Source organism: Ammospiza nelsoni, chromosome 8, assembly GCF_027579445.1.
Source record: "Ammospiza nelsoni isolate bAmmNel1 chromosome 8, bAmmNel1.pri, whole genome shotgun sequence".
NCBI classification, from domain to species: domain Eukaryota; kingdom Metazoa; phylum Chordata; class Aves; order Passeriformes; family Passerellidae; genus Ammospiza; species Ammospiza nelsoni.
The window spans coordinates 355358-372871 of record NC_080640.1 but is presented as its reverse complement, the minus strand read 5'-3'; the positions used below and the strand labels follow the sequence as shown (position 1 = coordinate 372871).

Sequence of the window (17514 nt, the reverse complement as noted above, 5' to 3'; positions counted from 1 at the left end):
GCTGACACTGTCCCTGCTACACTGTGGGGTTGGTGTGACCCCGTGCAGTCAGAGGGGCTCAGTTGGTGTGACCCCGTGCAGTCAGAGGGGCTCAGGGCATGGGCATCAGGCACAGTGTGGAGCTGACACTGTCCCTGCTGCTGTCCCTGCTGCACTGTGGCGTCGGTGTGACCCCGTGCAGTCAGAGGGGCACAGGGATCACTGAGTCAGGCACAGCATGGAGCTGACACTGTCCCCCTGCTGCTGCACCACGCCTGGTGCTGCTGGGGCTTGGCAGCATCTCACCTGGGTCAGGCACCACAGCCCTCACCTCTGGGGCTTCTGCAAAAAGAACATGTTCTGTGGAAATCTGAAGAAGTCTTCTTCAGATTTCTCTAAGCCTGCCTGGAAATCTGGCCTTGCTTTTTTATCATGTACTCACAGCTTTGGTCTTTGCTGCTTACTTATATTGTAGTCATGTATGTGTACACGAGCATTCAACACTTTTCCCCTCCTCGTGTGGTTGTTTCACATCTTACAATTGAAAGCTTGATTTTGAAATCTCATGAATGTTCACATAGGTTGACTTCTGAGTACTGAACAGTGTTCTGGCTTTGTTGGCATAAGCACGTTTATTTAATTAGACAGCTTGTGAAAACAGAAAAGGCACCAGGTTTATTCCTTTTATGGGCTTCTGACCCAGAAATTGGGCAGGCAGTTGTGTGATACTGTAGCTTCATGTTAATTTTTCCAGATCCGTATGTGTGGGGTGCGATTCCAGCGCTAGATAATTGCAGAAGTGGGTGCTAACATCAGATGTTAATCTGGACTTTGCTCTTGCATCATGACTTCCCTAGGTTCTGTCTCTTCTGTTCTCTGGGATTTCCTCTCTGCTGAAAAAACAACATGAATTTATTTTTAGACCTTTCCAAGAAAAAAAAAGGTTCTTCAGAGACAGATTTAAATGTAATGTTTTCCTGTGGGGGTATTAAAAAAACACAGTCTGTGGCTGCAGGGGATGTTTGGGTGTGTTGGGCAGCGAGGATGAGGAACCTCACAGCTTCTCCTGGTCTGTAATGAGCTGAGCCATGGTGCTGGTTCTGTCTGGTGTAATTTGCAGTTTTGATCCACATGATCTAGCAAGGTCTCAGATGTTTCTAATGGGAAACTGAAGGGGTGAGTTACTATGTACAATTTCTGCAGAATGAAAGTGAAATACTATGGGAAATGCAGGTTATTACAAAATACACCTAAGGAGGTCTCAGTGCCTAATGTGACTTTTCAGGGTGTGATGAGTGCTTGCACCCAGTCTCTGTGCATATGAACAAAGTTCTGCCCATAGTCATGAAAACCATTTCCATAAATCGTGACTTTTGATCAATGCATTTCTGCAGTCTAATAGGTCAATAAAAATAGAGCCCAGTTAGTACTTCTGTGTGAGACCTTGAGGGGAACTATTCATTTTCCCTACTTAGGAACACATTGTTACAGAATGTATCTCATGCCAAAAACCAGAAAAGTGACCTTAACAGACTTCAGAGAACTGTCCTTTTTCTTCCTTTCTGATCAGTGGTCTGCCCCAGTTGAGTTTCTCTGCGAATCCAGATTTTTCAAATCCATTATTCTTCATTACCTTACCTTTTAGTGTAGACAAAGAATTAAAGAATCCTGGGGCACTCATGAATTTTCACATTATGCAAAAATGAAAGAGAACTATATAATTCATGCACTTTCATTTTGTGGGGGTTTTTTAGTGTCTTGACTATAAGGTGAAGGTGTTTGTTTCTACTCAAATAGTTCTCAGTGTTTTAGCAGGTGCAAGATAGTGCACTGGATGCATTACAGTCTTAAATATAGTTTACATATGTAGTTCATATTTGCTAGTGAAAATGGAGCAGAGAATGTGCTTACAGCATTTAGGCAAGGCACCAAGCTTGGGGATGTTTGCAAGGGTATCAGTGGTCAGAATCAGCAACCAGAATAATTTTGATATTCTCAAGGAAGTAGTATTGGAAGATGACAGTCAGGGAAATGCAGAGCGTTGCACTTTGAGAGGAGAAGTTAAAAGCACCAATACTATTTTTGGGAATAACTGACTCATTACCCCTGCTGTAGAAAAGGATCAAGGGAGAAGGAATCGAATACGGATCATTATTATCTTAGTGAGATGTGTTAATAGGTAGGTGCTGTGAAGGACACGAAGGGAGAAGGTACAGTAATTATGTGAGTGCTGCCAAGGCTGTGATAGAGTGTTGTGTTTGGCTTTCAGTGCTGTGCTCTAGGTATGCTGGAAAGAGGACAGCAGAGTCAGGAAGGGTGGGTTTGGCTAGGGGTGAGAAACTTGGGCTGACCACAGCAAGGGAAACTGGTTGCTGTCAGCCCTGCAGAAGGGGCAGAAATCAGTTTAATTTGCAGGAAAATAGCTAATATGTTGAAAATCTGAGTTTACGGACAAGAAAGTTGCAGGTGGAAGGTCCATCATCAGTAAATTTTAAGAGCAAGCATGTTTTAGACACTTGAGGGTGGGTTATAGACAGCTTTACACATCGGGTGAGCTGGTGACTCGGGGCCCTCCCTGTCCTACAGGGATTCTTTCTGTTTGTCCTTCAGACAGGCAGGACTGGATATCTCAAGCTGTCATGTTTTGTAGTTCTGTGATCATTGTCTCTTTATAAGGAGGCCAGTGGGACTGCTCTCCATCAGCGTGGGCTCACTGACAGGATGTGCTGCTCCCTGGAGCCAGATTGTCCCCAGGATCTCTTTGTGCTGTGGGCTGTGTGTCTGGCCGTGCTCTCGCTGTGCTCTCTGCCGCTGTTGCTGTGTCCGGGCCCGTTCCCAGCTCCCTGAGCGGAGCCTGGGTTTCTGCTCGGTGTCTGTCCGTGTGCTGCTGGCAGCTTGGGGCCTTTGTGGCCTCAGCAAATCTGTGCGGCCTCACGGGCGTGCACTGAGAGAAGCAGCAGGTGCCTTCCCAGCTGCATGTGCTGGCTGCTGCTGTCTCATTCTCTGCACAGGCACAGATAAGGAGTCACAGTGATATGATCTAGTCCTTAATGACAGTAACGTTCTCCGCTCAGGAGCTTTTCATGTTGTTTACTGCACACCCACAGTTGTACTTGACACTTAGCTGCAGCTTTGAAACTGAAAGTTTTTTGTTTACACATTTAATTTTGTTTTAAAAATATTTTAGTGAAAGAGTACTGCCTGATTTCTGGAATTGTAACTGGCAAATAGCTTTTCATTTTCATGTTATACATCCTTTATGCAAAAGATTTGATGGAGTCTTATCTGTGGATGAGCTGTAAGCTTGATGGCAGTCTGACAATTTTCTGATTGTGATAGCTTAATCTGCACGGTTCTTGTGAGTAAATATTAAGGTAACATAAGAGTGAATACAGTAAGTGCTGTGTTGAATGCTTTGCTGATGCAACAAATGTTTTTTTTTTTCTTTTCTCCTGAATCATTTTATTTTTTTCCTTTTTTTGTCATAGTGCCTTTGACTTGGTAAACATTCATCTTTTCCATGATGCTTCCAATTTAATTGCTTGGGAAACAAGCCCATCGGTTTACTCAGGAATACGGCATAAGGCTCTTGGCTATGTACTTGATAGGTATGTATTAGCCTTTCCTGGCCTCTTTCAATCTCTGTGTTCATGGGCAGCGAATGAAGGATGTTTCAAATGGCACACTCAGAAATGTGGAGGGTTTTATTCTGTCACCTGAAAGTGGTTACTGCTTGCCAGAGTTTGCTAGACAGTGCAGGTTACAGATCACTTTATGACACTTATTCTTTAAAGCCAAATAACTGATCTCAGAAACCACTCTGAAGTCACCAGAATTGCAGAGTAGGAACCACACTTATTTTCTAAATGTGTTAGGTAGACCAGCTTATTTTTAGACTATGTGAGCTCTTATAAAGTGCATTCAAGTGCATCTTCAGTTACAGAATAACAGAATAATTCCAGTTGGAAGTGACCTCTGGAAGTCCCTTACCCATCCCTCTGTTCAGAGCAGGGCTGATTTCAACAGCTTGTCCAGCTGAGCTTGGAGCAGCTCCAGCATGATGGTTTGTAGCTCTTCTGAGCCACACATTGCTGTGTTCTACTGCCCTCACTGTGAAGGTTTCTGTCCCTATTATCCAGCCAGAGTTTTCCTCAAAGTGGTTTGTGTCCATCACCTGGATCTTTTGGCATGCACTGCTGAGCAAAGTCTGGCTTTTTTCTCTCTGTAACTACCAAACAGGTAAAGCCAGTAACAGAGTCCTCATGTAGACAACTCTGCTGCAACCTGAGCAAGCCCAGGTCTTTCAGCCTCTCCTTGCGAGTCCCTCCACACAGAGCTGGTGTTCTTTAGTCTCCACAGCAGCTGGGTACAGCAGGCAGCTCATCTCTGCAGCAACACAGCACTTGTGTACAGTCGCTGCTGGTGTTAGGAGCCCTGTGGGTTCTGGTGGTACTGCAGAGCTGGTTCATCTAATGAGTGATACAATACAGAGGAGTCCCCAAAAATACCCAGAAATTTACAGCTACCCTAATTATAAAGCCAGGAAGAAGACAGCTTTCTCTTGAGTAAGAAAACAATGTTTCTGTGTGGGCATCAGTGTGTTGGCAGAGTAAGCAGGTATTTCTACTAAGAGGTGCCAGCCAGCTTCATGTTTGCCTGAGAAACAGAGCTTTAACGTGTCCCTTCAGAGCAGCATGGCACACACTGCAATCCGTGGCCTAATGGGGGGCTTAAAACAAACTGCTGAGCCTGGAAGGAGTACAGAACCAGAGCACTTTGTGTGCTGTTCCTGCCCCGAGCGCTGCTGCCCAGCAGCCCTGGCCATGAGCCTGTTTACCAGGGCCCCAGTGAGCATGGGAGCACTGCTGCTGTTCCCTGGCCAGTGTCACCTGCTCAGCGTCACCTCTGTCCTTCCCCAGGGCAAGGAATGGCTGTGCCAGGCAGGGTGCTGAGCCCCGTGCTGCTGCCCCAGGCAGGCTTTGGCTGAGGCCACACCACTGGCCAGGGCCAGCCTGTGCCTGGCCTCGTGGGCAGCCTCTGCTCCTCTGCTGCGTGCCTGGCACAGCCCTGGGGCATCCCTGCCCACAGGCACCTGTCTGCTCTGCTCCTCTGCTGCGTGCCTGGCACAGCCATGGGGCATCCCTGCCCACCGGCACCTGTCTGCTCTGCTCCTCTGCTGCCTGGCACAGCCATGGGGCATCCCTGCCCACAGGCACCTGTCTGCTCTGCTCCTCTGCTGCGTGCCTGGCACAGCCATGGGGCATCCCTGCCCACAGGCACCTGTCTGCTCTGCTCCTCTGCTGCGTGCCTGGCACAGCCATGGGGCATCCCTGCCCACCGGCACCTGTCTGCTCTGCTCCTCTGCTGCCTGGCACAGCCATGGGGCATCCCTGCCCACAGGCACCTGTCTGCTCTGCTCCTCTGCTGCGTGCCTGGCACAGCCATGGGGCATCCCTGCCCACAGGCACCTGTCTGCTCTGCTCCTCTGCTGCGTGCCTGGCACAGCCATGGGGCATCCCTGCCCACAGGCACCTGTCTGCTCTGCTCCTCTGCTGCGTGCCTGGCACAGCCATGGGGCATCCCTGCCCACAGGCACCTGTCTGCCCTTCTGCCTCTCTCTGGCAGCAGCCTGGAAGTTACAGACACTCGTGAACAAAGCAGTTTATGTGCTGTAAAATATCTCGTTGCCATTTTTCCCTGTGTAGCTTTTCACTGAAAATGTTTGGAAATGTTGCAGTGGTGTGTAAATGCCTTTCCAGTAGTGTTCTTTCTCAGCTTTCCTTCCTCTCCGTGGGTTTTGTGTCCTGTAGGGCGGTAGGTGGGATAGTCGAGACTGCCTTTCCCCCAGCAGGGGGCTAAGCAGGGATTTTTCCAAGCAGGAATTTACCATCACCTTTGGGATGACCCAGGGGTGAACAGGAAAAAGCCACTATTGCCTTTCTCTTGTATCACTTGCAAAACCTGCTCAAATCGCTTGAAAATGCTGGAGGCAATTGGAAGGTTTGCATAGACAGCATATATATAAAAGGTCCGTGATTTACAGAACGGGCTCAGGAAGATTAGGATCTCGGCGCAGTCTGGGTGCACATTCTTGAGTTCTGTTGCATAGAGCAGTGTGGTTTTTTCTTTTCATTTTTCTTGGCTCCATTGGTATCTTTTCCTTTTCTAATGCTTTGCATGAGGGAAACCTGTGCAAACCTTCTGCATTATTTATTGCACGCTTGTTTGCAGCGTACAGTGTGCTTCATTAGCTAATTTTGGCTTTGGACCTCCCACGATGCCCTGGCAAGGGGAAGGTAATGAGACTGTAGTATTAGTGTCAGCTGTGGGTCAGGGATGTCACGATGGTATATCATTAAAATGTGACACTGCCAAAAACTGCCCCGACTCCGCTGTCCTTAGAAAAGGAGCCCTTGGATGTCGGGTTGCGCGGTGGCACAGCGAGCTGGCCGAGGATGCATTGTTCATTCTGAGGGAGCAGCCAGCCGCAGATCCGGACCTCCGCAGTGCGGCCGGGGGCTGCGGGCACAAAGGGGGAGTTCTGCAGCCAGTGAATAATGGGAAGCCCCTTTCATCGGCGGGACTAACCTTTTGGCAGCCACCAGCGCACTCTATTCTGATCTGCTGATTGGGGAGGACAATACACTGAAGCTTACTTTGAATGAATGCTGCCACCAACAGTGTCCCCATTCAGGGGCTTTGGGAACCATCTTTGGCCATTGTCCCCCAGCGCTCCTCAGACAGCAGGAAAAGGGAAAGTGAGAGCAGCTATAGGGGGAAAAGTACTTCTTTTCTTGGCTTTAATCTCTCTTTAAAGTTTCATAGATCTACATTTCCAGCTGAGCTACTGGAACTATGCAGTGTCAGATAAATACAGAAAGAGAGAGGTTTCAAGCTGAGCTTTCAAATCGCCTTATCTGCATGAACTAATAATGCAGATTTAGTGCTGTTAAAAACAGAGACTGATAAGTCTTTTCCTTTAAAGCCTTTAAACTGCTAAAGAGCATTTAACAGCGATGCAGTTCAAACCCAATGAACAATGCTGAGAAGGAAAACAGTTTATTGAGCTAAACCTTCACTGAATGAAACAGAAACACCTTCTCACAGTTGATTTAGGTCACTGTGGGAGTCAGTGAAAGCTCAGTTGTGTTCGTGCTGCATCTTCATAAACATGAGTTATGTACAGCCTTTTATCTGGGCAACAGCTACCATAGGAGTTGGGGATGCAAACCAGAAGAGGATTTGCAAATAAAGCTTAAATGGATCAGTTTAACTGTTCAGATTGCCAGCGAAGTTGCTATCTCTAAAATTATTTTAGCCACAAAGTTTTAACGCATAAGAAAAAAGCTGTGCAACGTGACAGCATTGGTGAGCGGGGGAGGTTGGGGAAAACCACGGAATGATACCAAGTTATGCTAAAAGTTTTCTCCTGGGGAAATGTGTTAGTAATCCTAATAGCACGTTTGAGGAGTACAGGGGTTTGTTCTTCTAGCTTTAATAAAGCTTCTGCTTTAATAAAGTTAATCCTGAAGTGATTTAACTTTAATAGCATTAAAATTAGTTAAATAGAAAGAACACTTTTAAAGGCAGCTCACTGGTATGTGCTGAGCCAGATTGTGTTTAATATTTGCCATTTTGCAAGAGAGAAGATGTGGTGTCAGATTGTTGCTTTAAAGACCAAGAGGATTGGAATCACGCTGTTGTTGAACAAATATTTGTTGTAACTTTACAAATACACATACAGTGTGTATGTAGAAAATTGAGGTGTGTAATGAGTCTCTGTCAGCACCAGTGTAAACCCAAGCTGAGCCCCCAGAAGTCAGTTATGTTATTCCAGGTAGGCACAGGTCTACAGTCAAAACTGAGTCTGCTTTAAAATGAGATAAGAACATCTGCTTTCTATTTTGTGGAGGAAACAAAGTTCTTCAAAGCACATTTTGGATAATTGCCACGTACAGTTAGCCCTATTTGCATGATACTTGGTTTTTTGTGTTTTCTGAAGTTGGAGGGTGTAATCTACACATGTGAGTAAGAGAGGAAAATAGTTTACATTTTGGTTTAATTTTTCATGCATCTGTTATAACTAATGCTTGTGCATATTTCATACTAATTAACCATATTGACATATTAGTTGTGTCCTGTAGCTACTTGATGGGGAAAAGTGTATGAATGCAATACCCAGGCTGGAGAATGAGGAAAAAGCTGCAGGATGGGGCCCTTCAAGAGTTTGGGAAGGACAGAACGTGAGGTGTTAGCCTGATCCCTGGCTCTTGGGATGTGCCAGCCATCTAAACTTCCTGAAATTATCTCAAGCATTGAGATCCATAAAATGAGTGTGGTTTTTTTTAAATGAAAGTGACAGTGCTCTTCTGTTTTCCTATTGAAATGTTCCCTGGCCTAGTTCAACAGAAACATTTTTACATTACAACTGTGAAATCTTAGCATAAAGCTTCCCTTTGTACCCTTCATTATTTTCTCACAAATATAGTCCATTGTCACATAGCTGAAGTTAATTTGATCAACATTGGGACATTTAACTTTTATGTCCGGTCAAAGGAGCTGTTTCATGCTGATTTTGAGTATTGAAAAGAAATGATTGCCAGAAAAATAATGTTACTATTAACAATTCAGAGCAATTAGTTTCCCAGGGAGAGGCGATGTGATGCACCGGCTCCACACAACTATTCTTTGTCATTTTATGGATGCTCATCAGTCAACTGTCACCTCTTCTCAAAGACCCCTCCAATCTAAATGTTTCTCTTTGGGCTTTTCCCAGAACTAGCAGCTGAATGAGCAAAAGAAAAGCCACTTAGTTTCTAGGCAAAGGAAAACTTTGCTCTAAAGATCTGGGTCATTTGGGAAGAGCCTCAAAGCAGCTTGCTTTAGGAGGGCTTGGGATTTTTTTGGTTTGGTTTGGTTTCGTTTTTACTTTATTTGTTTTTTTGCCGCAGTGATTTTAACATGAGCCTTCAAATGCATAGTGAAATTTCTGTGTATTCAGATAAAAAGCACTCTCAAGGCAAATAAACCTTCCAGCCAAATGTCTTCTAACAAAGGTTTAAACCCCTGGATCACATTCAAATCGACAGCTTTTCATTAAACACCCCAAGCTCAGCTCATTAATATTCAGTCATTCTCCCCCTTAGAGGAAGGTTAAGTGCTCTCAAAATTAGCGTGTTTGGATAATATGCTCTTTAAAGAGTAAATCCAGCAAAATTGTCTTGTTACTTTCAGCCTGTCAAATACAGCCAAAGTCACTTTTCCTTGCTCCTTGTTTTTCTGCTGGCTTGAGCTTTGGCATCCTTGATGCAGTTGTCAAAAATTCAACCCGTGTGTCCTCCCTCTCTGCTCAGACACATTGTGAATTTTACTTAGATTGTATTTTTAGCAGCAAAATGTTTTTGTGCTGGTATGTATTGTAATGGAAAGCATACACTAGTATAATTTGAAGGGAACACAATAATTGCAGTTCCATATTAAGTGAATGATAATTTTTGGTCATCCTAATCACTAATTTTGTCCTTATTCTGTTGTTTTCAGCATTTGGAGCTCTTTTTTTCTTCTTCTTTTCTTTTTGGCATTACAAACTGAACAGGTTATAATAAATTTTCAGTATTCATTATTCAAATGGTAAATATCTAATGTTTCTCTTGTGATTAATCTGTGTGAACAGTACCGGGTTTGGAAGCGAAGATCTAAAATCTGAAATCCAGAACTTTAGATACTTGCAGGTATCACAGAGAAAGGTGTCACTGAAGGAAAAAATGGAGTAGATGCACTAAGCCAGTTTTTGCTGTACCTGGCCAGTGTGAATGGTACTGTGGCTCTTTCAGAAGAAATGCTGCAGTTAAAGCTCTGGGGATTCCTGGAGATGTTTTAGTCAGTTGTTTGCCCACACAGTCCCTGTCCAGCAGTGTGGGTGTGGATCATGGCAGTTTTGTGGCACTCATCTTCCCTAAAGGCTTTACTCCTTTTTGCCTGGTTTCCATTAACAGGATCTCCTGGGGCTGCCCTGTTGGCTGCTGAGTTTCTCTAGTAGAATGTAAGTGCTGTAAGCAGGGCAAGGTTGGGTTTACTGCAACAGTCCCTCTCCCAGGAGGGCCTGTGTAATTAAACATGTGATGCAAGAAAAGATAATGCCTCTTAAAAAAGAAATTACTGCAAGTAACTTGTTGGCTGCTTGATTCTGCTCAGAAAGTGGCTTTCTATGAGAATGTGCAGAGTGTCACATTCTCATTGGGTTATATTTCTCTCTTTACTGTAATTTGTTCCTTAGAGAGCCTGGAGCTGGAAGAAGATAAGTCATTAGTGTCCAGCTAAAGGTGACACTGACATCAGCATCCATTGTGGTCTGCGCCTTTTCAAATCTCCTATCCTATGGCCATATCTTCTAGAATAACTGTGATTCAATTAAGGAGAATCTATATGGGCTGTTGATCCAATTTTTACTCATTTGCAGAGAAATGAAAATAAATCGCTCTTGTGATTTTATTTACAATGCTGGCTGTGAGCTGATAAAATGGAGAATGGTTGAAAGAGCCCCGTTCTGCTGCCATTGGAGCCTGTGGGCCCCGGGCCAAACAGCCGCCTTGGAGATTGACTCCCACGAGGTGGGAGCGCCGTGGGAGGAGGCTGCGGGCCGTGCCCGCTGTGGGCCGTGCCCGCTGTGGGCCGTGCCCGCTGTGGGCCGTGCCCGCTGTGGGCCGTGCCCGCTGTGGGCCGTGCCCGCTGTGGGCCGTGTCCTGGAGAGGTTCGGCTCATGCCCACCAGGAGGATGCTCGGGCGGCAGGGCAGCGTTTGAGGAGCTGTGCCGGAGCTGGAGAGGCTCTGGCTGCCTGGGCAGACCCTGCTCAGGCCTGCGTAGCTCGGTTGATGCGGCTGCCTCAGCTGCTGAGGAGCTGCTTTATCTTCATTTCATCCATGCTGGGTTTAAGATGCAGCCAAGATGAGTCAGTTTTGCTCCAACAAGGAAATGGGTCCTGCTGCTGTTATATCCACTAGAATTTTCATTGTTCAAGCCTAATGTTGACCGCTCTTAACTTTCTTGATCACCGTGCTGTTTGGAAAATGGGTTGTTCCCTTCTCTTTAGCACTTCAAACGTTTCTGTCCTCACCCCTTTTTTGTTCCCTCTCTTAGCTCCTGGTGCTCCACTGTAGTGTGATTTTCAAAGGGATAATGTAAAATGGGTTGCTCATGAGCTGTTCACAGCATCGAGCATTGTTTAATCCTTTGTTAGTGAATTCTCTCTGGGTCTGAGCCATTTGCATTGCCCTTTTCTAGAAGCACTTGGGTTTATTTTAAATTCACAGTTGCCCTGAGCCCAGCTGTTAGCCAGCCCCATGGTGGAGCCTGCAGGTCCCCATTTCTGGCAGCTCGCTGTGGATGCGGAGGCTCTGCTGCCCACACAGGAGATGGAGCTGGAAAAGATGCTTCTTGTAGGCCTGGCAAGACCCAAATCTGACGCAATTCCTTGACCCTTGCACTGTTGTTCCTATCACTGAGCTGTTTAGGACAGACAGTGTCTTTAGTCTGAGTTGCTCTAAATATGTCACAAAAAATACTTTTATAAGCTTAACAATAATCAGTATCCTGTTGCCACATGTCCTGGTTATTTCTGTCTCGTTTGTGCTTTTGACACTAAGTGACTGCAGGACTTTGGCTTTGCTCCCCACGTTTAAGCCCTGCAGAAGAAACAGCAAGAATTGGGATGTCTTGGGCTTCATGCAGAAAGATTGGGCAGTTACCTGCTGTCTGCTGAGCACCAAGTGTCACCAGCACTGAAGAGCTCAGAAACTGTGTGGGAGGATGTTAATATTCCATGATAAAGCAGAGATCCAAAAAGACATCCCCTCTCTCTGGTTTCTTCATGTAGTTTTCTCTTGTATCAGTTGAAGAGCATGAAAATTTCTTTGCATGGTAATGCCAGTGTTGTAGTGCTGTGTTGTCCTGTAGCAGAATTGACAATTCCTTACATCATTATCCAGGGCTGCTATTTCATTAGGCGAATGTCAGTGTCAGGTAAGATCATGGGTTTGTCGATATAATGAAAATACCAGTCAAGTGAGGAAAAAAATCACAATTTTCCAGCTCTAAAAATTGATTTTTATTGCTCTTCTTGTAATCCTTTCTTTGGATTAAGTATTTATTATTGATGTGGTCTTTCTTTTAATCTTAATAGCTGCTGACATTGTAATTAATTAAAAAATGCAACATTTTTGCCCAAATGGCACTATATTGAAATTAAAAGTGAACATCACATATTAGTTAAACAGCCCTGGCAAATGTCTTGAGTGCTAAGATGATTGCCTAAGCTTCTTGACAATTCCCTTCATCTTGCTGTATGGTGCTTGACCTTTTGAGATATTTTGGTGTTATTAATAGGTTTTAGCCATTTTATCAGAAAGAACAAGGCACAAACATATTATAAACTTTATCTTTTTAATGACAGCACTACACCACCTTGGGCATGCCAATGAAGGCACTTCCGTTATGGCTTTTGAGGCACACTTAAACTATCAGTCAGCAGGTAGCTTGTACTTGGAATTGATGGGAATTTTTTTTTTTTATTTGCCCCCAAATGTGTATTTGAAATTGCAAAAGTGTGCAAGCTGAGCACTATCAGAGCTGCAGAAGGGAGGTTGTGTACAGGAGAAGACAGGGTTCTCTTTCAAAGCTGTCTCTGAAACCTCTGCTGGGGAGGGGACGGATTCTCAAGGTGCAGGTGTTTGGGCTGCTCTCTGATGAAAACTTAAAAAGAAAAAGCAATGCAGATAGGAAAAACAGAAATCTGAACGGTCTGGGTTGCTGTAAGCCAAAACCTCGTGTTTCCATCCTCTTGATCTTCAGTGCCTTGACGTGGCTGTGGCAGGAGACAGTGTTGTCGTTCCCTAACTTTCCAGCAAAAGTCAGTGCAGGAGCTGTCACTGCCTCTGGCACTACAGACCCGTGGAGAAGAAGGTGTTGTATAACCTTGTTATCCATAGATCACCTGCCACCTTCCAGCCAGCTCTTGGCTTCTGCCAACACGATGGCCAAGCCACTTCTGGAAGCGTTCCGTGTTGGAGTGAGGTTCTGCCTGGGCAGGGAAGGTGAGTTGGCGATGCCTTTGGCACAGTCATCCTGCCACGGGCAGGGCTGGGGTCTGGTGGCCGTGCTGTGCCCAGCGAGTGCCCCACGGGTGCCCTGAACGCTGCACCCAGGGGAGAGAGCATTTCGGAGCCCTCTGGGGACTCAGCCCAGCCCTGCTTGCACCCAGGGGAGAGAGCATTTCCAGAGCCCTCTGGGGACTCAGCCCAGCCCTGCTTCTGCTGCAGCAACTCCACACAGAGCCTGCAGCTCCAAGCTCTGCGCAGGTCAGCAGTAAACTGAGTGAGCATTTGTCCTGAGGAATGATGGTCGCACCAGGAGTGAGCTGATCCTCTTGTCTCAGTGTGTTAGTTGTGATCTTCATATTCCTTCACTTAGTAGAGGACTTTTTATATAGGCAGTCATATGCTAAGGTCCCCTGCAACCCAAACCATTCTGTGGTTCTCTGCCCTTTGTAAAAGCTTTTGTGTCTGTAGCTCCCATGTGCAGATAATGCACAGAAATAAATTGATTGTGGAGAGATAGTATCTCACCCCAGAGGTTGTGTGAGAAAGATACAATGGCTCATATTAGCTGGTATTTATCTTAAATATTTAGTTATTAGAAAAATTTGCTCACCGAATAAAATATGGCTTGACCTTTGGATTGTTTCTTCCCAAGAAATGTGACGGTGTCCCTCCTTCTCCCCCATTCAGCCTGCTTGGCAGAGCTGCACGGTTTTTGTTTTGTTTTGTTATGTTATTGTTGTGTTTAAAAAAAACCAAAACCCTCAAGCCCCTCTTTTCAGCAGTGTCAAGTTAGGATGAATTGGCCAGGGAGGCATGTTTATAGACTGTGTGAAGAACTTTGTCTTTGTGTGGGAATGCTGGTGACACTGGTATGGCTTGCCTGAATGAACTGCGATGACGCGGCTAATAAGGTGTCCTGCTGAGCGCCGCCGCAGCCTTTCTCAGACCTCCCACCTAATGCCATTCAGCTCCAGCTCAGTGTAGCTAATTTTTCCCATTCCCTCAATTCTTTAGGCCTCCTTACAAACAGAAAAGTCAACTTTCACACCGAGGAGAAGATAAGTGCTTTAGGAAATAATCGTGTAAACAGAATGTTACCTTCTGACCTGATGCTGATACCTTGGTCTGGGACAAAACCCAGCTGGCTATTGCATTCGACATGGCTATTAAAGGAATAATGCTGCTGATCCTCCTTACAAAGTGCCCTGAGAAATGGTTTAGCCAAATCACAGTGCCTCTTGTCACACTGAATCATGTTCAGCTGCTCTCTTCCATGACCAGATTGCTGATATTTAACTGCTTCCTTGTCTTCTCTGTTCTGTGAAGGGGATTCAGTATAGGAGAGGGAAAATATGAAAGCAAGGGGAAGCTGATTCTCTAATTTTCTGGCTGAATTTCAGTGCTTTGAAGTATGTATACAGTGTTCCATACAGCATTTATAAAAAGAGGTGCATTTAACCAAGTAACTTTATTTTTAGCTGCTACAAGGAGTACTTTAAAATATATTGCAAAAGGATTTCAGGGATTCTAATAACACAGAATTGTTCACTTTAGGACTGCACTGAACCCTGCTGTGTGTAGCAACTGAAATTAATAAATAGGCCCAGATTTCAAGTAGTATTGAGAAGATGAACTGCTCTCTCTTCCTTGTTTTAGTCTTGGTAGGGATGTGACATTTCCTAAGTGGCTTTGAGAAAACTTTACCGTCGCAGTGGGCATGGCTGGCACTGCCCCCCAGGCTGAGAGGGAGCTGGGGGCACCCAGAGCAGCCCTGAGCACGGGCTCCTGCCCCGGCATGGGAGTGACCCCTCCTCGAGCCCCACTCCATCCCAGCCGCACGGCTTGGGAGGCCAGAGGCTCCTCACCATTCACCTGGTGCCCCACAATAACAGATGGGTCAGGGTCCGCCAGGCCACAGGCTCTGCTGAGGGAACGAGCTTTGCTCAAAGCCTGGCTGACACTGCAGGGCATGGATGTCTCTGTGCAACACAGGGGCTTCTTTCTGGGCCTGTAAAGCTCTTGCTGATACCCAGAGTGTGCCAAATTGCAGTTATTAGACCAAAATAAGAATTACATGTTTTTTTTTTGCAGCAAGTAAATTGTAATTTAGTGTTAATTTGCAGTGACAGTCAAGTTTACTCCTTAAAAAAGTACAAATCACGTATTTAACTCATCAAAACATTTCAGCATGGGGATAATTTGGACTGTAAACTCCACTTGAAAGTAACAATTGCTTGAATGTTTCCTTCTCTTACTCCCCTGTTGTGGCTAAAACAGTCCCTGCTACTTCTCAAAATAAAACAAGATGTGAAGACAGACACTAACCCATTCAGTGCAGAAAACTTTCAGTGTAGTGCCATCAATTAAAAATGTATAATGCATTTGAAACTGGCAAAATAATTCAAGAAATGTGTTCCAGGTATGAAGAGTCTGTTATCAAGAACTCTCTGTGCAGTTACAAATTCTGTGGCTTTGGAAGAGGTGAAAGCATCTGTGGTGTTTATAGTTGTGTGCTCTAAAGTTTACCAGGGACAGCAGTAAGCCCAGATGGGAGCATGCTTTTTCCCAGTGCAGCTGATTTTTCCAGTTCGTTATATTGATTGATTTGCCAGTTTGTTATATTGATTTCCAAAACGTGTGGAAGTAAAAATCTTTCTTTGTATGTTTTAAAATGTCGAAAAATTCTTTTCCAATGAGTGATTCCTTCTGGAGCAAGAGCAGAGGATGAGGAGGGTGAATGTGTTCTTCCACCTTTTTCAAAATGAAGATTTCTCTTTCTGGAATGGAAGGGCTGTCTGTCATCTGTTGGAAAAGGTTCCTGTTTCATTTGCATTTGAGTTTTGGATCCACTCTGAACCCCTGTCCCCTCCTGATGGCCTTGCATAGGTCACAAGAAGCAGTGTGGCCATTGAAGGCATTGATGATTGTGTGTGCTGGCATGTAGAATTGTGCCCTCTGTACAGTCATGAATAACTTGAGTCACCTGTTTTGTCATAAGCTATCTAAAGTTGTACAGGAATAGAGCCTTCAGGTGTGCTTGAAACCCTTTGGGATGAGCTGGTAAAAGTTGTTAAAGGAAATGGCACTGGGTCCTCCCACTAAAACCATTGGATTTATACTGGTGACACGGGCTGGCTGCTTTCTTTTTATATGGTTCAGATTTATCACTTCATTGAGTGATTCATGGTGGCAGTTTTAAAAGACTATTTGACTCGTAGTTAAAGGAAGGATATTTTTTAGAAACAAAAAGCAAAGGAGAATGGCATAGATTTGGAAGCCTTCCCAGTTTTTCTGCAAGCACTCATTCTTTTTTTAAAAATTTGTCTTCTGAATTCTCAGTGGCCTGTACACATGTTGATCTGTACATTTTTATGGCTTAGAACATGGAAACACGAGGAACAGAGGACTTTTGTTTAGCTCTCAGCCCAGTCCTACACCTTGCCTGTGTCCCTGGCCAGAGTGGCTGTGTTTGCAGTGTCCCAGTTCTGTCCCAGTGCCCTCAGTGACAGGCAGCTTTTCTGCGTGGTCCCAGGGGAGGGGACATTGCTGTACTCCTCTTTATTGCCACCTCCTTTGCAGGCTTGAGGTCAGACTCTGAAACCACAGTCAGGAAAACTGGTTCTTGTGCCATTGACTCAGGGCTGTTTTAGGTACCAAGAGGCATTTCAGCACAAAGATATCAGAGTTCCAAACTGCTGAAAGAGGTCTAAGATTTGGGAACCCTTGAACTAACAACAAGTTCCACTTATTAATAGTAAGTAATGGCAAGGACAATAGGTTGCATACGTGTATTAAGTTGAGTCGCTTAAAGGAATTTTCATTGTTGGGCACCCCACATCACTTAGTAAGTACATAAATGTGTGCATCCTTTGCTGTGCCACCGTTGCGAATTTTCTTGTACACCTGAAGTAATTTCACCACCTGTGGAAAGAGATGTGTCAGAAGCCACTTGGAGCATCATTCTGAGGTAACATTTGGACTCTAACCTATCATGAGACACTCCTTCTAAAATGTCCGACAAGATAAGCTAGGAGAAACTGGACAAAAATTATCAGTTGTAGAGCTGACAATGATTTGTATACAAATCACATTTTAATCAGGTAATATGCAGGACTACGAAATGACTGAGTTTTCATTAATTGATCAGAAGAAGACTAATTTGCTGTTTCAGTCATCAGTTTGGAGACATTTTCACAGACTATTTTTTTAATAGTCTATTTATTTGGAAAATCTGTCTTTGCATAATTCAATCACAGGCATGGTACTCATAATCCAAATTTGTTTCAAGAGGCCTTCAGTGGACCTTGATGTCATTCCTGCAATATCTGTCATTCCTCTGTCAGCAGTAAATGGCAGTGAGCAGAGCCAAAGCTGATCCTTGAATCAGGACAGTTGGCAAAGCAAAGTCTTGTTCTGATGTGTAAGTTGTTGATGTGATTT

General features: G+C 44.9%; 1 protein-coding gene across 5 annotated transcripts in view; it reads left to right on the top strand.

Annotated features, from left to right (window-relative positions):
* The window catches only part of INPP5A (inositol polyphosphate-5-phosphatase A), a 181664-nt gene that overhangs the window by 106357 nt on the left and 57793 nt on the right, over window positions 1–17514 (top strand). For all 5 annotated transcript variants that reach the window (XM_059476954.1, XM_059476949.1, XM_059476950.1 and 2 more), the window contains one exon: window positions 3468–3587. In XM_059476954.1, coding sequence (XP_059332937.1) covers window positions 3468–3587 — 120 coding nt within the window. The remainder of the gene's footprint in view (window positions 1–3467; window positions 3588–17514) is intronic.